The sequence below is a fragment of the Pyrus communis genome, chromosome 6 (genome assembly GCF_963583255.1).
Source record: "Pyrus communis chromosome 6, drPyrComm1.1, whole genome shotgun sequence".
Lineage (NCBI taxonomy): Eukaryota > Viridiplantae > Streptophyta > Magnoliopsida > Rosales > Rosaceae > Pyrus > Pyrus communis.
Window position 1 is genome coordinate 27,679,374 of NC_084808.1, and position 24,398 is coordinate 27,703,771.

The 24,398-nt window shown below is 37.1% G+C and overlaps 7 protein-coding genes across 7 annotated transcripts; 2 read left to right on the forward strand and 5 right to left on the reverse strand.

Annotated features, from left to right (window-relative positions):
- The first annotated feature begins 692 nt into the window (after positions 1 to 692).
- On the forward strand, positions 693 to 1,319 carry LOC137736362 (VQ motif-containing protein 20-like). Its single transcript, XM_068475643.1, has one exon. The coding sequence runs from the start codon at positions 693 to 695 to the stop codon at positions 1,317 to 1,319; it is 627 nt and encodes a 208-aa protein (XP_068331744.1).
- Positions 1,320 to 4,911: 3,592 nt separating this feature from the next.
- Positions 4,912 to 6,119, reverse strand: LOC137737919 (uncharacterized). Its single transcript, XM_068477503.1, has one exon. It carries the CDS (start codon positions 5,906 to 5,908, stop codon positions 4,997 to 4,999), a length of 912 nt encoding a protein of 303 aa, XP_068333604.1. The 5' UTR covers positions 5,909 to 6,119; the 3' UTR covers positions 4,912 to 4,996.
- Positions 6,120 to 10,191: 4,072 nt separating this feature from the next.
- LOC137737194 (endonuclease 2-like) lies at positions 10,192 to 12,634 on the forward strand. Its single transcript, XM_068476601.1, has 9 exons — positions 10,192 to 10,846; positions 10,989 to 11,160; positions 11,246 to 11,353; positions 11,493 to 11,548; positions 11,613 to 11,696; positions 11,778 to 11,870; positions 11,963 to 12,030; positions 12,183 to 12,256; positions 12,362 to 12,634. The coding sequence occupies exons 1-9, from the start codon at positions 10,733 to 10,735 to the stop codon at positions 12,454 to 12,456; spliced, it is 864 nt and encodes a 287-aa protein (XP_068332702.1). The 5' UTR covers positions 10,192 to 10,732; the 3' UTR covers positions 12,457 to 12,634.
- LOC137737196 (uncharacterized) lies at positions 12,590 to 14,140 on the reverse strand. The gene is made up of 4 exons (XM_068476602.1): positions 13,799 to 14,140; positions 13,582 to 13,673; positions 12,959 to 13,077; positions 12,590 to 12,869 (listed from the first exon to the last, which is right to left on the reverse strand). Exons 1-4 carry the CDS (start codon positions 14,049 to 14,051, stop codon positions 12,776 to 12,778), a joined length of 558 nt encoding a protein of 185 aa, XP_068332703.1. The 5' UTR covers positions 14,052 to 14,140; the 3' UTR covers positions 12,590 to 12,775.
- A 2,725-nt stretch (positions 14,141 to 16,865) lies between these two features.
- Positions 16,866 to 17,890, reverse strand: LOC137737440 (uncharacterized). The gene is made up of 4 exons (XM_068476911.1): positions 17,602 to 17,890; positions 17,400 to 17,491; positions 17,196 to 17,314; positions 16,866 to 17,106 (listed from the first exon to the last, which is right to left on the reverse strand). Exons 1-4 carry the CDS (start codon positions 17,873 to 17,875, stop codon positions 17,028 to 17,030), a joined length of 564 nt encoding a protein of 187 aa, XP_068333012.1. The 5' UTR covers positions 17,876 to 17,890; the 3' UTR covers positions 16,866 to 17,027.
- Positions 17,891 to 18,808: 918 nt separating this feature from the next.
- Positions 18,809 to 19,560, reverse strand: LOC137736363 (uncharacterized). Its single transcript, XM_068475644.1, has 2 exons — positions 19,368 to 19,560; positions 18,809 to 18,951 (listed from the first exon to the last, which is right to left on the reverse strand). Exons 1-2 carry the CDS (start codon positions 19,558 to 19,560, stop codon positions 18,809 to 18,811), a joined length of 336 nt encoding a protein of 111 aa, XP_068331745.1.
- Positions 19,561 to 20,388: 828 nt separating this feature from the next.
- Positions 20,389 to 22,447, reverse strand: LOC137736449 (transcription factor bHLH75-like). Its single transcript, XM_068475715.1, has 6 exons — positions 22,072 to 22,447; positions 21,769 to 21,885; positions 21,477 to 21,542; positions 21,281 to 21,349; positions 21,068 to 21,157; positions 20,389 to 20,759 (listed from the first exon to the last, which is right to left on the reverse strand). The coding sequence occupies exons 1-6, from the start codon at positions 22,345 to 22,347 to the stop codon at positions 20,661 to 20,663; spliced, it is 717 nt and encodes a 238-aa protein (XP_068331816.1). The 5' UTR covers positions 22,348 to 22,447; the 3' UTR covers positions 20,389 to 20,660.
- Between the last annotated feature and the right edge of the window lie 1,951 nt (positions 22,448 to 24,398).

Sequence of the window (24,398 nt, forward strand, 5' to 3'; positions counted from 1 at the left end):
GACTCTTAATATATTACAATTTCTCAAATATTATATGTGTGTGTGTGTGAACACCAAGGAGCTAGGCATGCAGAAGAGCCACAATTAATAAAATAGAAAAAAAATAAAAAATAGTTTTGCTTGACCGAGCGGCACCGACGTTGCGTGTGGCAGCCAACAAATGCGCCCAAGAGGACAACCAAACCTCAAACATAAGGCAAATGGCAATGGACGAATGGGATAGCAGTTTGCCAATATTCTTCCCATTTAATAGTATTATTCTTTTGTATAAAACTATGATAAATGTCAACAGTCAGAAATGTTGGCTTGGCTTCCATTCTTTCTTTCATACTCTCCTTCTATATATCACACATCTCTCTCCCTCTAATCAAATTAATGTCATCCTCTCTCTCTCTCTCTCTCTCTCTCTCTCTCTCTCTCTATTTGCTATTCGAAATCTTAATTAGTTTCTTGATTAACTGATCCTTTCATTTTGGAGCTACCTAATTACTATTAAGATCAGTTAGTTAGCTTAATTAGGTAACAGATCATTGAGCATGAACCCTGCAAAGTTCCAGCTGGATGATAATCGTCAAGTACAACATTCATCCATTAGGAGGGACCAGATGATGATCAACGGAAGCCGTCCCTCCCCGTTGAAGATCAACCGAAGCTCCCATCTCATCCACAAACCTACCAATAACTATCCCCGCATGGCCGCCGCCTACAAGACGGAGAAGCAACACCACCAGCACCAGCAGCAGCGGCAGCCGGTGATCATCTACACCCAATCTCCGAAAATCATCCACGCGCAGGCGCGCGATTTCATGGCCTTGGTCCAAAATCTCACCGGCCTCTCGCGCTCCGATAATACTCACGACGACGTCAACGACCAAAGCCAAGACACTGACACTACTCATGAAGATCATGCAAACGTGAAAGTTTCATCGTGTCAAGACGACCATATCGACAATACAGACATTACTAAATCTGCTATTAGCCGCAGCCGTGATGGAAACGAGTCGTGTTCGGATCTGACGGATGAGATTAATTGTGGTGGTGGGAATTACGATAATAATAGTGTGATTAATAATGTTCAACATCAAGTGGGGAGCTCATCATCTTCCGGATATTCTCCCAATGCCATGTTCAGCAACCCTAGCCCGTATTTTGCAGATATTCCATTGTTTACACCGACCTCAAATAATTCAGCGGATTTCTTCTGCCCGCCAAGGCCGCTTTACAGATTCTCCGATTCCTCATCGCATGCGTCTCCGAACTTCGGCGGTTCGATATCTCCATCAATGTTCAAGTTCATCAAAGGACTCCCAGAATATTGACTACATGATGAACAACTAATAAGCAACTAGACGATTATCCAATCGAGCTAGTTAGTTATTTGCTACCACTGTTAATTGATTCTTTATCTGTTTCTTTTATTCAGTTTTTTTGTATGTTGATAGAAAAAGTCCATTGCTTGTTCATAGCTTAATTCATTCATTAATTCATTCATGGTTCTTGTTTTGTTAATTAGTTTTTACTCCTTAACTTAAATGTGGGTATGGATTTCTGGGATTTTAAATCTCTACATTTAACCTCAATTGGGTTAGGGGATATATTGAGTTACCATTGGCAGCTGGAAACTAAATATATTGACCCTTCTGAAATTTCATAAGGTTTTGGGTACTTAGCATTATCAAACTTTATGACGCATATACGTTGACATGTTATATAATTCTGCACAACTACTGCATTAGAAACAGGAAGCCCTCTGTGCAACTTCCTGTACGCCTCAAGTCTTGACTTGACCACCAACCACAATTACACGAGTAGTCTGGAAAAACATGAATACTGGTTTGACGATGCCACACGTAGCCAGGCTAGTAGCTAATTGAATCTTGTTTTAGTTAAGATCCTGTTTGGACCCAAAATGACATTTTGGGGCGAGGGGATTATGGGCTCGGCCCGTATACAGGACATCAGGTATCTCAAAATATTTTCAAGAAAAACCCAGCCTAGTGAGGTTTGGTCGAATCCTATCAAAACACAATCTTATCTGAATAGAAGGGTCGGTCGAGTCCTAGTAGAACAAGGAGTCCTCAAAAGCTAGTTATGGTTCGAATAAGAAAATATGCCAAGAATCAAGGGTTAAACCTGGACGATAATAGGGTGGAATTCAGAATCTTACATGAACTAGGGTTGGCCGAAACCTATTTGGATTCGACCAAGGAATTATAGTTCAAGTGGGACTCTAAATCGACCATGCGGAACTACTACTATCAATAGAGAGGAGAGGGTATCATTCAAAGCCCCTTCAAATCAACACACAAATCTGCACTGCGCAAACTCTCACTTTATGTGAAACCTCTCAAACATCTTTAGATTTTTTATTTTACCCTTGTTCGCCAACACATCTTCAATTTGGATAAACAATATTAAGTCGTAGAATCAGCCGACCGATGATCACCTTCAATTTGGATAAACAACACTACTTCAAGACCAACTGGTTATCTATCCAAGCCTCAATCAGCAGGAATCTCTAAGTCCTTGTTGGAAGAGATCATCTCCTTGGCCTTCTCAACAAAGTGAGGTGTTACCAAGTTATGACATTCGACACACTGAAAATTGAATTTGATAGTAAACTTCGCAGAACTAGCAACGTTGTCTTCAGGTTCCAGAACTCGAAGGCCAAGAAGTATTCCTTCCTCGGCCGCCGTCGCAAATTTCAAAAGTCATCAGTACGCCCAATGCCACATCAACATTCATTCACTCTCCAGCTGAGCTCAGCCGACGAGTTGGCACGCCCTGCATTCAACCGAATGATGTAGGCTAGGCATTTTTTAGGGTCAACAGATCCACATGGTTTACATTGAATTTTGGGATTAATAATATGATTTACCACGTGTGTGGTTTACATTGAAATTTGGGATTAATAATATGATTTACAACGTGTGTGGTTTACAATGAAATTTGGGATTAATAATATGATTTACAACGTGTGTGGTTTACAAAATTAACCTTCAATTACTGTTTGTTTTTATTAATTTTTTTTTATTAGATGCGTACCGACTTGTAGAGATCTATAACTAGTGACCATATGCGATCAAAATGGCCGCGGAAACAATTAGGGAAGCGCATCCACTTTCGTTCACGACGGAGCATAAATAAGATAGAATGTGCAGAAGAACAGAAAAAGTGGGAAAATCATTTTTTAACCATTAAACATAGGCACAAAATTGGGCGATATACAGATGGTGCTTTATTGTAGTGACGAAAAACAATACCACCTATGCATCTTAGTACGAGTTCAATCTCTATCGATGATTCATAGGATGCGAGTTCGATCTCCACCGATCTTATTTCTTGCCTAACATTTAATAATTTAAAGTGCTAACGTTATCATTTGTCAAAAAATGGGGGTTACAATGTCTTCGGATCATCCTAGGCGCACCAAATATCCATTTTGAGTTAAAAGACAGACATGTGCTCCAAAATGGTTTGAGAAAAAGTCCGATCAACAAAAATGTTACTATGGTCCGTGGGTTTGCATGGGTTAGGCCCAAAGCTAAACAGCAATCACACATTTGACTCAAACCGTCGGGAGCCCCCTTTGACAACGTCTACAACATATTCTGGTACTAAAATAATCTGTGGGATTCCGGGAAACGACGTGCGTTTTCGTGGGAAGAAAATATAAAAATGGTCACGTAACTAGTTAGTTGTGCCCTGCAAGTTACCTCTGTGTTAATCATGGACCAAGTCTAGCATAAGATAAGCATGCGAAATCTGGACCTATCTGTCATTAGAAAATTAAACTTCCTGCTAAATGTGGAAATTTCAAAAAAACGTAGGATGTTCAAGTTGCATTTCTCTTATCCATAAGGCGGATTATATAAAAATAATACAAGAGTGCCATACAAGCTGCATTGAAGCTTCTTCTCTACAAACTCGTAGGAAGTGTGAAGAATAAGAAGCTAGATCTAGCCACTCTAACACTTCCAAGTTATATATATGTACTCGTATGTATATATATGGGTGATTGAGTAGTCCCGATTATGTTTCATTTTTTTGGAGGCAAACGGTTTATTGCTTAACCATAACATCTAAAAGATATGGATCTTTTTCTATCTATATAAATTTGTTGCCCCTCTCGGGATTCTCATGCTCCAGAAAGCTAGATAATGTGATGCTGATTAAAGGGAGAGCACAACATGTTATGTGAATTGTAGCATGATGTTGAACCCATTGCATTAGTGGCATTGCTACCTACTTTTATGAACCATGCTTCGCTGCTGAAACTTAATCACAAATAGACAAACATCTAATTATAGTTTTCAATTTTAATTATTCAGACACATGTTCATTTGTGATTTGACTTTTCAGTGGCGAAGCATAGTTCTACTTTTACAAGGCATGCCCCATGAACAATTGTACCTTCAAACAATGGCATCGCAGATTACATCCATCTTTCTGTTTTTTTTTTTTTTCACAAGCATACACAATTTATTTGGTTGGTGAGATTCTTTCCGGCCACATTCAACATTGAAGTTGTATAATACACAATTTATCTTTTATATTTGTTTAACAATTAACAACCAAAACACGCCGCAAAGAAGAAGATTATCGACTCAGCTATCGAGCCTTCGTCACCAGGAATTTAGGTCCTTTTCGGATCTCACAGTCCACGATAGAGTAATCCAAATTGTTCAAGATAGGAAGAGAGAGATCTGGACCATTGGTTTGTATAATGGATGAGTGAACGGATTAATAAGGTCATACAATTTAAAATGAGTGGTCTCGATTTTTTTTTATTGGCTTCAAACTGTGAGATCCAAAAATAATCTCGATTCCATCACTAGAGGAAGCTAGTAAGAAGCTTGTAATTTGCCATTTTTCTGTTGATTACAAGCTAAAGAAAAACAAATTGAAAGGTATAAAAAATGGTAAATAATATTAAAGGATATTTACAAAATAATGACCTTGCATTATTTGATTTCTGTTGTTTCGTACCAATAATTTACAGCAGATAAGACCTAACCGCGCTACAACACCGTATCACTGCCGAGTCACATCCACTCACGGCTGATTGGTCCGTCACAACAACGGCGTCGGCGTCCCACCACGTATCATCCACGTCAGCCTCCGTTACACTCCCTAACGGCGACGCCACTTTCCTCACGTCACCGACTGTAAAATTGCCGGTTACGCCATCCTTGACGTAGACTTTCTCCACGCCACCAGATGCCACTCCAACTATTCTTCCGATCTGTGGGCCCCACTCCGCGAGTATCGCCGGAATCCGGCATCCGACGCGCGCGTCCCAGACACCCATAGACACGAGCCCCGACGGGGCTGAGTCCGCGGACAAAAACGTGGTCGGCGACGATGCGTCCCAGAGTTTTACGACGCTATTGCCTGCCGTGAAGTCGGACCACGAGAATCGATGTCCTCCGAAGCTTCGGCGGCGGCGGAGTCCAAAATTATGATTCTGCACTCCATTTTCGCCGTAATAACCCGAGCCTTTGACGTGGAATTGTTCATCTCTCCCAATCGAATTACTTTCGTCGTCGAACGATATTTCGGGTTCCAAATCTTCATCGGATAAGGAGGACGCCGAAGAAGCAGAGCAGATATCGTCGTCGTCGCTGACGTCTGAATACTCGCCGTCGTGGAGCTGCTGATTAAGCTGCTGCGGGTCTAATATCCGGAGGCGGCGGAGACTGATGACAAAAATGTTGATTATAGTGATGAGGGTGCCGAAGGAAGCTAGAATGGCGAGGACTAGAGCTCCCCATGTCCAGAAACTGTAAGCTTGAGAGACGTTTTGGATTCCGGGAAACGACAAACTCTGCGAAAGAAAAGATGGGTCCGGCAGCGATGTCAGGCGGGATGGAAGATCGGTAATTATGTTGAGCACCGGAATTTCCATGGCTGAGAGCGGTGGTGAGAGGAAGAGGACGAGTAGAAGAAGAAGCGGAGGAGGTTTTAGGAAGGAGGGGCTTTGCGATTATATAGACTCGAAGAAATTACTTGGAAATTTGGAATGAGGGAATACCAGAAATTAAAAAAATGTTTTAGTCGTGAAGACTGATGTAGAACATAACGACTTGGTATGGAAGTTTCAGGGCCATCCGTTCCACGTCAGAAAAGCGTAGCGGTCCTTTTGCAATTGTAATACAACGTGGCTGGAAAATGTTGAATTATGTAAGGAACTACGTCTTCTTAATTCACGTATTATAATATATGTAATTAATACATTATAAACATGTCATTCAAATATTATTAAGAGCATATGTGCTTTACTTATGCACATTAGTACGAATTCTCATTCAATAATTTAAAATAAAACCCTAAACTACAATTAGTATGTTACGACGAAGGATCAATAACTCCTAAACTACAATTTCCAGTCAAGTTTAGACAAATTTAACATAAATCTAATTGTATAAAAGAAAGTTATATAATACAAATAAATCCACCAATTACAGTAAGAAAGTATATTTCGTATAATCAAATATCAATAAATATTTAAGTTTGAATCTTCGTTTCTATCGTTTGAATTAATTTAATATATATCACTTGCGTATGAATTAAAAATATGATAAAAAGTGAAGCCATGTTAAAAAGACAAATAGTCACACTAAATAAAGACTTGTCGTGTCAAAAACAAATTGGATCATTCATGGAATTCGGTGTGGCTGACTCATTGGCAGCCAGCCAGGAGGATGTGATCCTCCGCTTTTACTTGCAGAGCCGGTCCAAAACCTTTGTTGGTCGGCGACTAGACGGTTCCACACTCGAATATTGACACGTAGTCAAATCTCATTGCTTGGTCATCCTAACCCTTTTTTTTGTTGGTATCTATGTATTTTGAGCTGTGGTAGAAAAATGCCAACTTCGCTTTTAAAAGTATGATTTTTTTTTTATTTATAAATTTCCTGTCAATTCATAGTATAACGTTAAAAATATTATATATTAATTATGTTACAAAAAAAAAAGAAAAAAAAGGTAGCATAAAGTCTATAAAGATTCTTTTTAGCATATTTTTGTCAATAATTATTATTGTGAAATGAGAGTACAAGTGCTAATTAAATTAATCATTTAATACTTTATTAACCCGTAATATTTCAGGCCACTTTATAAATTTATATTTAAGGTTTAAACACTTTATTTATTTTAATAGCAAATGATATAACTAATTTAATTTATACTACATAAAATTTTGAGTTTGGGTCACAGGAAATTGAAAAGGAAGATTCGCGCAATTCACTATTGGCAAACCACTTCGTTTTTCAGTTATTCATTCAAATATTATTTTCACAAAATTCGTCCAAATCATCTATCATTTAGCTATTTAATCATTATCATGAAGATTTCATTATACTTCCAATAACATTGTAGGTGTCTTACTTTTCTTTTTCACGATTAGGTATTCACTCATTATCACTTGAACACTAATGATAATTAGCGTGATTACAATTAGCATTGGGTTGGGTTTTTTTTCTCTTCTTATTTTAGAGGTGTGCTGGTGTGTGCCCTCTGTTGCACGATTTAGTGACTCACCGACTCCACTTTTATAAGAAATTAATCAGACGCACCTCCTTTCTGGTTTTGGTACAATTTCAATCCTAAGTGTGTTTCGCATGATGCGCACTTCTTTGCTAATACACAGCGACAGCTACACTGTCAAATCCAAAACAATTATTACTTAATGTAGAGATTAAGGGCTTTGATTTGAGGCCCAATTAATTAATCAGTGCAAAACGAGGTCGTTGAGTCTGGTTTCTTCTTCAATTTCAATGGTTTACCAAGCAAAAGGTAGGTGGTAGGTATATGCTCCAAATACACACATCATTATGGTCACGGTCAATATGATACTATAACGATATTAATGAAACTTTATTATCGCAGCTCACACATCATATGATCACCATCTTGCTTGTTATGCCCGATCCTCATCGTGCAAGTGCGCTTGGTTCGAAGAATCCCTCGATGTAATTATTGATGTTTTGTTGATTGATAGTAGGATTTAGTTTTGCGAGAGTTTTCCTTGTCTATGTAATATGTTGTTGCTTTTGAATTGCTATGAATACAATTCACATTGTTGCTTAAAAAAAAAAAAAAAAAAAAAAAAACGTAGTTTACCAATTTGTATTCCGAATATGGAAAAATCTCTAGTTTTTGTGTAAGTGAAAACCAATCTCAAAGACCACTAATGAGAACTCAACTAGTAACAACAACGAAAATATAAAAATAAAAAGAGACGAACTAAAAGTCAAGTCAAGCCAAGCCAAGCCAAGTGGGATAAGGGACCCAATCATCCAAAAAGTCTAAAACTAATTTATGGGGGTATGCAAGCAATATTTTTTGGGACCCCTTTTTATCTTTTTATATACCTTTTAATTTTCGTTTGTCAGATCAAACAAATTAAAAAATTATCAAAAGACATAAATTAATATGAAGTGCGTAAAAAATAAAATGAGTAAATGAATAACACTGGTAATGAAATAAAATTACTTGGTGAAGCTTCTAATTTTATTTTCAAAACATATAAAAAGTCAAGGCAATCCCTTATACGTAGAAATAATTAGGAGGTTGCAGCTGAGGAAATTGAAAGGCATATAAAATATGTAACGTGAAATGCATTGGTCTTAATAAATATTTTGAGCCAAACTTTACGCGTACGGGAAGAGAGTAATTAATGACCATCCCATCCCCACAAAAATATTGACTTTGAGATTAGATTATACAAAGACTATGATCATATTCTGGTCATTTCTTCTCCTTTTTAGTTGGAATTATCAATCATTTTATTATAATTAATTCGGCATAATAAGGTCTAAGTTTGATCCCGTCTAAACATTATTTTCTATTATTAACAACCCAACGACCAAAAAATCAAAATCAAATCAAATCTCAAACTCAACTCGCTTTATGTATTTGAAGATGCATACAAGATATGCGTTGAAAATCTCACATATTTTTGTTCCAACTCGTTTTTTCTTTATTTCTTTCATCACATGATTGAAGAAAGAGTTACCGAAAAAAAAAAAAATGTGTTACATGAAAGTTCTACTTATATTGCCACTAATTTTTTCTCAAATACAAGATGTTCATTGATTAATTAGAAGCAAATCTTCACTTCTACAAACTTTGAATGTTAAAAGAATTTTTTGTACATTCTCTTCGAGATCAAACATAGTATTGAAGTTTTAAGAAAGCCGTATAAGTAAATATATACACAACAGAAAAGTGGGCTAATCCAACCAATCTTGCTTGCACAATGGAAAGAGCCACCATTTTATCTCTCCATCGAATCATATTGTTTTGATCTACGATTTCAATTCTTCCATGTTCAAGCAATAGTTAGTATATTGTTCAATTTTGTTTCACTTAATCTCTGTTTCATGGCCACGTATCTTTCTAGCTAAGGAGTGTGAAACATAGCTAATCTTTGCTTTTCAAACTATTGATTTGAATTCAATTTCAGCATATGTTCAATTCAATCTATGAAGTTGGTCCCAGAAGAAAAGGGGGTGAAATTTGAGATATGAAAATTTGAAGCTGGACCGAAGGCGATTTCGTCTTCATGTTGAAATCCAACGAAATGGGCCTACGCTGTTGCTGTTGTTGTTTTTGTTTTGCATGGATCGTGTGCTCAAGACCCACAGTTTATTCAAATTTCTACCCAAGTTGAGATGGCCCATCTTAGTTTCTGGGCCTACAGCATTATTTACAAGAAAATGACGTAAAAATATTTTTATAAAAAAAAATAGCTTAAGAAGAAAATAATATATTATGGGTGGAGGCAGGAAAATGTTAGCTTAGCCCTTCTCTAGCCTTATGTTTGCCTTAAGACTTATTACTGAACATGCATGATCTTCCACGGTCACATCTCTAAGAATTATTATAGTATAAGATGGATTCTGGTACAGTTATGCAAAGATAAATATTCTTAATTATTTGAACTACAAGTCAGTTGCCATCGAACGACAAACCTCTCGATTTGGCAGCTTGAGCGCCTGAGGAGACATCGACCCTAGCCTCTCCACCTTAGTTGCATATGAAGGATCATGTAATTAACAATTTGACAGAAAACAAGATTAATGAATTCTCCCAATTAATCACAGATCCAAGAATGCATACAGAACGTACGTATGTAGAAGAAAAACTTAGAAGATCCAAACATAAATATTGAAATGTATTTCGAGAGTTCCAAGGAATTTGAGGGAAAAATCTAAAAATACTAATGCATGCATCACCCGTGCAAGAACCTGCATCAACGTTGATGCCAAGTCAAACTGAGAGAAGCTTCAATCCAAGACTTAATGTAAAGATTGAGAGAAAGTACAGGAACTCCGGGATACTTTGGTACATTCTGTTTGCTTGGCTTTCTACGGCACGTACCGTAACCGTTACATTCCCACCTCCATCACCATTTCCCGTTTCATATAATCTCTTCCTTTTTAAAGTTGCCTTCCTTTTCAAGCACGCAGCCGATTAGTGTGTGAACGCAGAGAGCCACCATTGTCGTGCTTGTAAAATGTCATCCACATGATTCAATCAGGTGAAAGCCTATCTCCATCCCTGCCAAAAACAAAAGTTAATTTATATGTAAAATGACATCCACATAATTCAATATAAATTTCCTTTCCAATTTGTGTTCTTATTACCAACTCTAAAACCAGAGAAAATCCGTCATTTATTAGCTGCATTCTTCAGAATTCTTGTTTCTTGGGAGGAAAGGGAGGTAATGGAGTGTGGCAGGATCAAGATTGTTATTACCTTGTGCTCGCTGCTCCTTCTTTTTCCTGTGATTCACGGCTGGGGAACTGATGGGCATCTCACAATTTGCAGAATTGCTCAGGTTCTTACCCAACTCTTATTTTTCTCCGATCTCGACTTAACCAAGTTGGCTAGAGTAAAAAAGATGTACCATATTTTGCCTCTGGGTTAAATTTTTAGTAACGGTTCGGGTGTGTTTTTTCTTTTGGGTGATGTGATGGCAGTCTAGGCTGAGCACGGCGGCGGCGGATGCGGTGAAGCAACTGCTTCCTGACTATGCACAGAATGACTTGGGCAGCCTGTGCATATGGCCAGATCATGTCAAGTTTATTTACCACTGGTCATCTGCCCTTCACTATATTAACACTCCTGATGTTTGCAATTACCAGTACAATAGTATGTTCCTTTAAACATGTGATTAGTGTGCACGTATAAATATTAATTCTAATTAATAATGTAATTACTAATGATTAATCTCCAGGGGACTGCAAAGATGAGACTGCAGAGAAGGGGCGTTGTGTTGCGGGGGCAATTAACAATTATACCACTCAGCTTCTCACCTACAGTAGCCATTCTTCTCAACCTAAATGTAAATCCTTTCCTTTTTCTAGATAGAGATGATCATATCAATACATTATCGATGATATATCAGATTCCGTTCCATAGTTGGTCTATACGATTACGTGACCATATTTTGTTATTTAACTTTGTTTATATTGTGATATCAGATAACCTCACGCAGGCGCTTCTATTTCTTTCCCATTTCATAGGAGACATCCATCAGGTATGGCACAATCTGTATAACCAAACACAAATGATGTGAAGTTACCCTTACGCGTGTTACGCAGCCTCTGCATGTAGGTTTTGGTCCGGACAAGGGAGGCAACACAATTGATGTTCACTGGTACACAACGAAGCAAAATCTTCATCATGTAAGTCTCATTTGCCAGTTCAAAATTTCCACAAACTACTACTAAACGTAATTAAATTTTCAAATTTTACGGTGCATACAGATATGGGATTCCAACATAATTGATACAGCAGAAGAGAGATTCTACCATTCCAACGTAGAAGAACTAATTGACGCGATTAAACAGAACATTACGGTACCTTACAACATCAACTGCCGTAGAATATTTTCTGAAATGTCTGAATCCTAAAGTCTGTCCTTTGATGCTTAATATTTCTTTGAAAACAGACTGAATGGTCAGATCAAGTTAAGGGTTGGGAGACCTGCAGCCTAAACAAGACAGCGTGCCCCGACGTGTATGTATTATTCGCTTATGTTACAAATTTGACGAGACTTCATGTTTTCGAGCCTTCTGGTTGTGTTAAGTTTCTGCTTGATGATAAGATCAGCAAGGCTCGGCCTGGACGATTCGCTAACCAAGTTTAATTACCGGGGTACTTATTTGCAGATACGCATCTGAAGGCATCAAAGCAGCTTGTGATTGGGCATACAAGGGTGCAGATGAAGGTTCAGTGCTAGAAGGTAAGCATGAATGTTTTGAATTTAATGGTAGTGTATGCTCGTCTGTTCGTTAAATTGAGGAGAAAAAAAAATGAAGAGAATAAATTAAACATTGTTAATTTGCAGACGAATACTTCCTCTCCCGGCTACCAATAGTCCATAGGCGGTTAGCTCAAGGTGGTGTCCGTCTAGCAGCCACCCTCAACCGCATCTTCGGGTGACAGAACACTTGTTCTGCTTGAAGTTAACAAGATTTCCAGAGGCTCATATGCCTCTAAATTTAAAGATATTGCACTTGTAGTTATGTTGTTATCTATTGTTCTAGAAATATCGTTGTTTCAAGCACTTGAACAATTACAAACCCTGTATAATATATCTTACTGCTTAATTAGTTTCTTACATCGTCGTTGTTCAATCGATACCAGTGTCATCCAAAACTAAACACAATAGTCAATCGATAGCTGAATCATCCAAAATCTAAACACAATATGTTCCACTATAGTCTTTTGATGTAGAAACATTCACATACTGAATAATATGTCAAGCAAGAGCTTCAGCTTTTGATTTCTTCACGACGAGGACAGGGCACTTGGCGTACTGAACACAGTAATCGCTGACGCTACCAAGAATTGCCCTGGCTCGGCACATCAAAATCGTCAGACCCCTAAATGAAATGCAGGCACACACACACAAAAATAGAAAATTTGATGAAATGATACTAACCTTTGGATTTTTCCGAGCCCACGCTCGCCTACAATTAGCAGCTTGATGCCGTGTTTTTTGACAGCATCACATATGGCAGCTTTCGGATCTCCAACTTCTGTGACTGTCTCTGCATTTACCTATGGAAAACAAAATGGTACACTTAAATAATTGCTTCACAGGGGTGGAATATCCCAAAGATGCTATGCATCTGCAAGGACCTCATCAGAGCACCTTGATGGGCTTAATTGCCATATAAAAAATATGGATTTTGTGAAAATTCACAGTTGAATAATTCATTGTACCTACTACCTAGTGCATGTTTAAGAGTTTCTGGAAGGGCTAAAACCGGTTACTAATAACCAAAAGTGATTTCGACAAAGTTTGGTAAACATAAAAGTGCTCGGGTCACAAGCATTTTTTGGAAAAACACATATTAGGTGCTTCTTCAATAAGAACTTCTAAGTAATTCACTAAGAAGTAAGATTTTTAGTAAAAATCCCAACTGCTTTTGCAAAAATCAGCTATAGCAAAAACAATAAGCAGGGAATCCAACAAAAGCAGTCTCAAAAGAAGCACTTGTACGAAAAGTATATACACAAACATAATGTTTTGTGACTGAAGATGAAGAACTGTGGCCTTACCCCACGACTAGCACATATCTGCTTAGCTTTCTCCAACAGTGCCAACGCAAACTTCCTGTGACTTTCTTGGGAACAGTTAACAAACTCCTGACCTGAATTCCGTAACACGAACAACAAACAACTTGTCAGAAGATTTCAAATCTCCACTTATGTCTAGGGTATCAACCTTAAAAAGAACAAAAGAAAAACCCCATGAAGAAATTCTGAACAACTTAACTGGAAGACGTAGGATAGTACATGCGAGCAGCGCCGAGCGACGCCGAGAAGGTGATGTTGCCGTTGGAGGGAGTCTGAGCCATGAAGATGGTCAAGGGCGAGTCGGTTATGGAGTCTTTGAGGTTGTCGAGAACCCACATGAGAGCGTAATGACTGCTCTCGCTCTCGTCAATGGCCACCATCACCTTCTTCTCGGCTCCTTTTGCAACCGCTTCTCCCATTCTTTCTTCTCCTCTTGGAATCGCCTCTCCCATTCTTTCTTCTCCTCTTGGATTCGCCTCTCCCAAATCTTTTGCTTCGGTTTTTCGTTGGCAAAACCAAGGGCAGTTTTATCTCTATTTATCGGATTTTTGGGATGGATTTTGTCAAAATGGTAGTTGAAGAAACAGAGGACGGGTTTTCGCAGGTCAAAACTGCCAGTCAAACACCTAGTCCGACCCCACATATTAGGATTTAGATAGGTTTGCTCTGTTTTCATCGCATCAGAATCCTCTAAAAGCATTTAGAAATCCTCCGATCACGTTCGTTCATTATACATCGTATGGTTAGGTTTTGTCAGGTACTGTTTTTATTTAATTTTAAATAAAAAATTACAATAATTTATGTTCGCACGATGTATGATGAACGAATATGATTAAATAATTCTCATAATCTTCACAAAGAGGATCGGAGAGGATCCTCATTCATAAATTCGTCAAGTTTACGTTTTACCGGTGCTTCTAATTCCATTTATTTATTTTTTATTTGAATGATATTAAAAAAAATCAATAGAAACAACATTAAATTCATCTAATTATGAGAAGGAGAAACACAAAATTCTGAATGTAAAAATAAATGTCATTAACTAGCGGTATTACAATCAACTTGCTAAACAATAAAACATTTTGATGTAGGTGCGCGAGTTTACTAGAATCTATATTTGAAATGCTAACTTTGTTACATGCAAATCATTGGTATGTTATGTAATTTTAATTCGGATATGCAAATCATTGGTACGTTATGTAATTTTAATTCGGATACATACTAAACTACTAATACGTAGTTATGTACCAAATCGTTAGATACATTATGCAATTCTAATTCGTTTTTCATATTGGTACATTTCCATTTAGCGTGCATACAATTTAAAGTTGAAACACAGATTTTATTGGGTACGTTGGAGAGTGAAAAAAGAGAGGATAAAATTGATGACCCGGAAATTAGGTTCCAAAAATGATTGTAGAGCTGTGTTAAATTAACCAATTAATTTTGATTTTTTATTAAAAAAACTTTCTAATGGTTACGATAGAACAATACTTGGCTACTCAAAGATGAGTAATAACTCATTTTCAAAATTTCTCAAAATTGTTCGTTCTCAATTTATAGAACTTCGTGAATAATCAAAATCATTCATATTATAAATCATTCTATAAATATCATCTCCACAAAAAAAAATCAATTAAAATTAAGATTAATCATCAAACTGTTTATAACAAATGAATGACATTGGTAAAAGCAGTACGAACCGTTTATGTATTTACTACAATAGATTGACTAAACGATCTTAGTTTTAATTTATTTTTTTCAGAGATGATCTTTATTGTGTGATTCATAATATGAACGGTTATGATATGTAATAATACCGTTCGTTCATAAAAAATAAAAATAAAAATACAGGTGAAAGCACCTTAATAATTTTTTTTTTAATATACATTAAATGCTGATATGTAAATAAATAAATTAATGCTTACGTTGACTCAGATTAAAGCATCTTAATTAAAAGCTTCAAAAGCGTAATTAAATATTAAAAAAAGCATAAATATTTAGTCTCAAAAGTTCTAAATTAAGCCACTTAATTTGAATTTCTCCTTGACTAAATTGGCCTCAATTGTGACAAACGTGAAAACTTTCTAGTGGGCCGCCCTACAAAGTCCAATCACTACGTGTCGCATTTCCGGAATTATGAAACGAATTTTTGACGTGCGATGTTTATCTTATCAATGCATTATTTTATTGATTGGGACACTCTGATTCTTTGCATCAAATACGGATTCTTTGCATCAAATATGGCTAATTCTTAAATGAGAGATTATATTCACGCACTTCAAATTATTTCTCTTACATTTTTATAATTTTTTTTTAATAGTTTCTACACACCACTAACACTTGATAAAAAAAACATTAAAAAATTAAAAAGATGTGAGGGAAGTAATTTAAGATGTGTAAATAAAATCCCCTTCTAAATTCAGGCTTTGAAATTTGATCAAACGACTACAAACATGAGACTTCTTTAAAAATTATAATAAGTTTAACCGTTAAATCAAATTCAATGGTCCAGATTTGAGAATTTGATGGATTTGATGAAAGAACGTGAGGCATTACTAGTTAACTGTTGGACATGATTAGTTATTGATACATAAAGCTTTACCGCACTGACAGAAAAATAATTACGTTAGTACGCTCCAAGTTCGATCTTTACTGATATTTTTTTTTCTTCTAATAATTAGTAATTTAACCAACTAACATTATTGTTTGTCAAAAAATATAAACTTTGATATTTCTTTAAGATATTTTTTTAGTGTGTTTGGAATACAAGTTAGTATACCACATGTTATTATACAAATAGTGAGATACTTGTCTTGAAAAATTAAGAACTTCAAAAATAAAATTTCACTCTACTTATATAATAAGGAGGTTTAACAAAACACTTTCGGTACTGTTCACTTTTAACAAAAAACCACATTTATAATTTTCCCTGGTACTATTCACTATACCTTTAAAAAAAAAATTCCATTAAAAATGAAGTTTTTTAAACTTTTCATTAGTTTTCTTTACATAATAAAAAAAGAACTTTTCATTAAAAAGAAAATTTTTTTTGAACTTTTCGTTAGTTTTCTTTATATAATAAAAAAAGAACTTTTCATTAAAAGTGAAGTTTTTTTTTAATTTTTCGTTAGTCTTCTTTATATAATAAGATATGATGTCCAACTAGTGTTGCGCACAATGAAAAAGTTCCAGAATATTGCTTTCAATCAAAGTATAGTCCACAATCAAGATATGAATCATTGATGTTGGCCAACACGTGTCACTTAATCAAACCGTCAAATACATGCTTTATTCAATCATGAAGTTTCCTATTATTACATGACTCTAATTTCAACAATTATCAAGCAGCACGCAACATTTTCTTGCGGAAGATGCAAGTCTGGTTTTTGGATATTAACTTGAAGAACAAGAGAACATGTAAGTCTTCAATCCCGTTTCCTCACAACAAGAACAGGACACTTAGCGTTATGTACGCAGTAATTGCTTACGCTTCCCAAAAAAGCCCTGTCCCAACAGAACATATCAATCAGAAAGCGATTTTCGCACTTCGTTTTAAGCCATCTACACACCAAACTGAATAAGAACGCACATACCTTTGGATACCTCCGCGACCGTGGCTGCCTAACACAAGTAACTGGATGTTGTGTTTCTCTACTGCTTCGCATATCACCACCTTCGGATCGCCTACCTCTGTCACTGTCTCTGCAACAATCTGCACAGTCGAAAACGAGGAATTTTTCGCAAAATCAGATGTAGTTTTAGGAAGGAAAAGAAAGGAACTTTGATTGTATTTGTACCCCATGTTTGGCACAAATTTCTTTAGCTCTCTCCAACAAAGCCAGCGCCGCCTTCTTGTGGTTTTCAAGCAAAGATGTTACCAACTCAGCAGCTGCACAATGTATAGAGAAAAATCAGAAAACAACGGCTTGATCAAGCATACAATTACAAACCGGTAACTCCAACAAAATAGGTAGTGAGATTAAGATTTAGAGACCCTACGGGCAGCTCCGTAACTGGCAGCATAAGTGGAAGCGAAGTCAATGGGCTGTGCGGTGAACACGACTAGCTGCGAACTCTGGATGGTGTCGCGTAGATTTTCGAGCGCCCAATTGAAGGCGTATAGGCTAAACTCGCTTTCGTCGATCGCCACCATCACCTTCTTCTTCTCCTCATGCTTTCCCTGCTCCTCCATCCTCTCTCTTTCTGTGTCTTTCACTCTCTTTCTTTGCAGGCAAGGCAAATCACATTTGTCTGTGCCTGCCTTGATGGTCATTTAAACTCCAGACAGCAGTAATGAGATGACTTGTCATTCCTGCGTGCCTGCTCCTAGCAAGTCCTAACTACGAGTCAAAACTACAAGCACACACGTGGTGTCCTAGTAATCCAACTACCTTGTTCGGAGGCTCGACCTAGTTGGTCACAATTCCAATCTTGCCCGGTTCTAGACACCGAATGGGCTCAGATCCCATACTCACAGTTCAGAGTCACAGTGGCCCAATGCCTGTAAGGTGTTTGTTACGATTTATGTCGAGCCCGTCAAGATGCTTCAAGACCCACAATGGCCCAATGCCATAATGCGAGCAGCTGAGGAGCCAGCGAGCCTGACCTGTATGACAAGGTCACCTCCAATCGAAGGAGGGTCGAAGGGCTTCTTTTAGTTTTATAGTCTTGTAAGAAATTATATTTTAATGAACAGTGTTAGGCATATTTTATACCATCTCTAACCGAGGAGGTCAAGGGACCATAAGCCAAACATGTCGAGATGTAATTGGTTGTGGAAATTTTAGATAGGATTTCTTATCTACGTGATATTTCTTATCTTCAGCTTTCAATGTTGTAGGAATGATGTAGGTATCTATAGGAAAAAAATTTCTAATTTCAACGGTAACCTGACGATATCATGACATTAGCTAGGGCTGAGTTGGAGGGCTGACAAAATGTCAAACTTGACATTCTGGCGTTGAAGGGCTGGGCTGGTTGGAAATGGCCAGCCCGTTGGCTTGATTTGGGGGTTTGGGCCCGATAGGGCCCATAAGCCTTTTCGCCTAGCCCTCGGTCGACAGTTTTCGTCTTATTCCAAACTATTTTTAGCCCTATAACTCTTTGGTCGGGTCGGTTGGAGATGGCCTTATCTCCACTCTAGTTGCACATACCATGTTAAGGGATACAAACATGCGTATCGATATCGTGATAGAAAAATAAAATCTTAAGATATCCAGACGTAATTACTGAAGCATACTCTGAGAGGTGCGAGGAATTTGAACCACAAATCGGACAATGCTAGTGCCTCGCCAATGCAGGCAACTGCATCAGCGCTAATGCCAACCCTTTCCAGAAGTTCATGATAACCTGATCAAATATTGAAGCACAACAACTCAGTTTGTTTAAAAAAATTGTAAAGATTGAAAAAATGAGTTATTAATGACACCGTATTGGTCAAGTTCATAATCCCTGACTTTGAGCTCCACATCAAGGAACTCACTCATTCTGCCAAGTCAAAAAAGGCAAGTCTTTACTCTACATATTAAGAAACCCCTAGAAATTAGGTCCATTTTGCTTTTACAATGAAAAATAAAAGCTAAGAACGAAATGGTTATCAAACGAGTCCTTCAAATTCTAAAACTCTGACTGATTTTGGGCACATTGTACAATATGATCTCACACTCAACGAAACCATTACTAATTAATTTACAATGGTATAACATAGAGAATGCCGACAAATTAAACAAAGAAACTGAACGTTTTTAGGGAGTACCCTTTGAGACCTTTGAAATCAAATGCGAGAGCAGTGCAGCTCCTGACGGTGGGGAGTGATCGGAGACGTGGCCACTTCGTCGGGAAGGAAACTGACTGATGGCGGAGGTGGAGCGACGTCTGGATGACACGCGAGTAGGAGGGGAGGGTCACGTGGGTGGGGTCAGCAATTGAAAATGCCCGCAGGCCCTGGAACCGGAACATCTCTGCAGCTCCGCTCAATCAAAAGTGCCGGGCAGCGCTTGGAGGAGAGAGAGAGGTCCCGGTGGTTGCCCTGGGAGGTTTTGTTTGGATTCTTGGAGCCAAAACCCAAGCAATTTACATCACATTAGAAAGTAATAAAATGTTTTAGTCTGGCGTGAAAAAAGTTTTGCGGCCCATTGGTCTATTCTTCTTGAAGTGAATTGGGCCATAGTTGAGATTGGATCCAAATATATGGAACGAATAAAGAATGAACAATAATTTTTAATTTTATTTTGTGTGTGAGTAGTAAGTTTAATTCGTTATTTGTAGAAGTGCTCCACGAATGATATAATCGGGACACTCACACAAGTTTTTTCCACCCACCTCAACTATAACTAGAGTCTAGAGTCCCTGAAACTTGCCCTTTTCGGGAGAGCAACTTACATGGAACGGGTTCACTGTCACGTAACGTCCTGATTTAATGATACATTTTCACGTGGAGAAAAATTTACACATAGTAATTTATTATTGGACAAAAAACGCCACATAATTGTGAACTCGTTCCATGTGAATCATGCACGATCCCAACGATCTATGTTTAGATAAATGTCCCAACAATCCAAGTTTAGGTAATGTCCCTTTGTTTACCTCAGTGGCCAATTAGGGGATTCATAGACAATGGTGTACTTTTCTATACTATACACCAGTCTCAGCTGCCTCTCTTTCAGCACTCAAAACCGCGTTGGGACATCAGTGCCCTTAATCTTAAGGGTAAGCTTAGAAACCCACATATATATCCACACGACAGATGACTCTTTCAAATCAAGTTATATATCAATGAAGCTGTCTTCAAATCATGCATGATCTATATAATTACCACTTTGATCTGTCTCAACCTTTCCTATCTTATTATTTTTGGTTCATTTATATGGTACAAGATTCGTTTGCACCCTACACAAATATATAAGCATGAAAAAAGAATATTTTATTGTATATATTATGGGATCCATGGAAGCTAGAGAAGATGGCATTGATCGTCGTCTTGTGCTTCATTGTCTCCACATGTACATGTAGGGCTTAGGAGCATGGGATCTGAAGAAGATTGAGCGTACTCTCACTTCTCAAATAGGCCATGTTGCGTTGTTGTAGTGAGGAAGTCCTCCATACCCTTCTGATCTTACTACCATCTCTTGTACCTCCGGATATGCAGTACTTGTCCCCTGCAACATTCCACATTGCTCGCTTTTATCACTTTCATCTTTTAAAAGCTCATTAACAACCTTAAATATTTGATACGGAAAATGATTTATGCACACTCCTATGTATTTAATTTCATGAATTCTCCTTTGTTTTTTTTTTTTTTTTTCCGATTAAAAAATAAAAAGTAAATAGGAATGTGCATGAGAAGAAAGAATGAATCTGAAAAACATTTCCGTATATTGATTATAGTCTATGCAAATTCATAATTTAATGTGGATACACACACACACACACACATATATATTTGCGTAAGCGTGTAAATGCATACCTGCTGCTGTTGCATTGCGTCCACAGCATCCACACCTGGTGTATTGAAATCATAATACGCACTTGCTGCAGAAAGTTTCATTGACAGAAACTTGGAAACCACCAATACAAAGCACTTTGTTAATATTCTATTGGACATATATGATCACTGATCCATGATTATGTAAGAAATCTCCATGATATGATATGATTAATTATTTAAGATATGATTCACCTCAATTTGGTTCTGCAGTGACTGAACGTAACTGCAAACCACATCCAGCATTACTGCCATTCCCATTGTCTGCAAATTAATTAAACCATAAAAAAAGAGCAACGACATCAGTAAATCTTTCAAAGGAAAATAATCATTCATTTCTTTCGTAGATGATTCAAATTAAGCGACAAGAAGTTAATCAAATTATGCATACCTTGTAGCAGCCTGGAACCAGATTTTGCAGGCATCTCAGCCTCTCGTTTATTTTCTCTCTTCTTAGCTAATAATACCATGCATGTTAAGCAAATGCGTGAGACCAACATCCCGTCAATATATAATTTCACATCCGTGTAAACAGTATAGTTATCAGAATATTATGGATTTTAGCTATTTAATTAAGTCAAGATAATTAAGCTAATTGTGCTTCAAAATCTGGCCTTGAAAACTAACAAGAGAATTATTACTGGTAACATAATGCAATTTAAAAAGAAGTGATATATTTATACCCTTTCTGCCAAACTGTGGCTATCAGTAGCTTGGCCTCTCTTAGCTCTCACATGAATTACTTCTTTTAGTTTCTCTCCATCCTTTTCACTATTCTTTCTCTTTCTTCCTCCTAACGACTGCCAAGAATCACCAATCGCGCATTTCAATAACAAAAGAAAACGAATCTCAGAAAATCAATCTAGCCAGAAATTAAGCATACATGCATGATCAATCCCATGGTCAATTAACCAGACGACATATATAAGCTAGCTAGCTCTCCAACAAGCAACTATATAATTTTGTATGCAATAATACGCACGTGCCTTTCCTTTTCCGGTTTCTTGGCGAAAATCTCCATTCATGAGATGAGCTGTGGAACGAGCAACTAAGACGTCGTCATGATTTGGATCATCAGAAATTTGAGAAAAGCTTTGAATGTGTTGAGTGAAGTTGATAGGGAGCTGATGATCATCAGGTTGTGGCTGATGATAATCATCGGTAGTAAGGGAGGTGTCATTGCCCGAGAGAGCCATGATTTCATGATGAATATTGGTGCCAAGACTAGTCTCCAAATCACAGAGATTGTCTATGAGTTCCATCTTCCAAACTTCGAGTCGTTTGTCTACACAGAAAATTGCGGTTTTGCATGCCTTTAGAGACAGACCAATCGAGTTTATAGAAACTTCAGTCCAAAAGCAAATTAGCTATACTACAGATTTTCATTTCAGTTATAAGTTGACTTTGTATCCCAACTTCTATATCCTTTTTTTATTCCAAAAAAAAAAAAGTTTAAATATATCCACGTCCAGTACACGGGACCATACACTGGTGTTTTTTAGCAAGATAAAATTCTAAACTTACTTTAATTTACAAAGAAGAAAATTCAAACTTGATCAGTGAAAATAAAGCAGGTTCATTGTCCTGATGTGTGTGGTATCGTATGTGTGAGGTGAGACCATATAACCGGTTTGGGTCTGAATTATGTAAATTTGGTATTTGATTTGGTGTGATTAGCTTTGTTTGTTTTCAATTTTTGTTCTTGATGGGAACATATATCTTCCCCTTATGGATAATGATGATGTTACCACAAATGGCATATATAGGGTTTCCACTTCAACTCCATTCAATAAAAGGTTGTAAAACCAAATATAAAGACTGACCTTAATTGGAGTGCTCACAATCTAAAGAGTCATTACAAATGTTGACTCTAAACTTTCTAAATTTGGAGAGCTTCATTTCTTTATCAGAGCACTCGATATTTCAAATCCACGTCGATAACAAGCGATTTTTCAGTGTGTCCGAAACACAAAGTGGAACATCACATGTCTTATACAATTGGAGGAACACTTTGAGGAAAAAACAAAAAACTTTCCTCTAATTGTATAATAACAATGTGGTGTTCTACCTTTCGAACACACTAAAAAAATCTCTCATTGGTAACCCATACCGACTCATTGACAACCCCCCATCCCCCTCGAAATCCCAACTTATAACAATACGTCATGCATATATGCATTCCTTGCTTGTCAAGTTAATTGGCATCTTCTGCCTTTTGATTTTCAACCCTAGCTAGAATAGCATGCTAATTAGATTACAGTTGTACTAAGTATCGTTTAAAAGTCAATCTTCACCAAATAAGCCTTTGATTCTTGACTTAATGTGTATTTTGTAGTGTAGCTAATCTTTGACTTTGAATTAGGATCCATACATTCTATGCCGAACTTTTATTTCTTAAATGGTGGAAGCAGAAGAGGGTTTAGGGTTTAGATATTGAACGATAACTTTGCCATCATATAAGGGTGAAAATGAGACTGTCAACATCCTCGTCCAAATTATTTTGAAGGTACATCACAAATGGCCTGTTACTGACCTTAACTTGTTTAGACCTTGATTTCATCCAACGTATCTTCATTCTATTATATTGTTGTCAATGTGATTTGGGTCGATTAGTCAGAATAATGTGTTCGTTTTCTTACATTTAAGTTCAAGTGTGTCAGAATTTTCTTTTATCGAACAATATAAACCAGTTCAGTGTTGCTATGTATATAAGTAAACTTTTAGTCTTTCTTCTTATACCAGTTCAGCGTACTTCAATATCATTAGTAACCCAAATCAGTAGGCGGGCAGTGTTTTTGGTGTTCTCCTTTGGTAAAAATTAATGGAGGTCTTTTTTAAGTTCATAACTAATGTCCATATCCGGCTGCACGTATGATGATGTACTAGATTTACGTGAGAATCTTAGTTCATGGAGGAAAGTGATAGGCGAATGCCATATGATTATGGAATGACAAGCCATAAATTCAAAGTTGTATGAAATTTATTTCACTAACAATGACATAATCATGGGTTATACAAGAACCATATCACCTTGTTATTAACTCTTGGTGGCTAAGAGGTTTGCAAGTGGTTTAGAGTATTTACGACTACATCTAAGGTCCTTTGTTCAGTTCTCATTACTCCGATCATATTATGAATATAAATTCATAGGTGCAAAGTAGCTTATAAGTAGTTACAAACATTATCATTATCTTTGAGATTTTGCATCTCAGTTACTTGATAATACGGACTAGGGTTGGACTTTCCTAGGCCCAAATGATGTTGATTTTTATTTTTAATTTAATCCACTCTTTCCGGCCCGAACAACACGCAG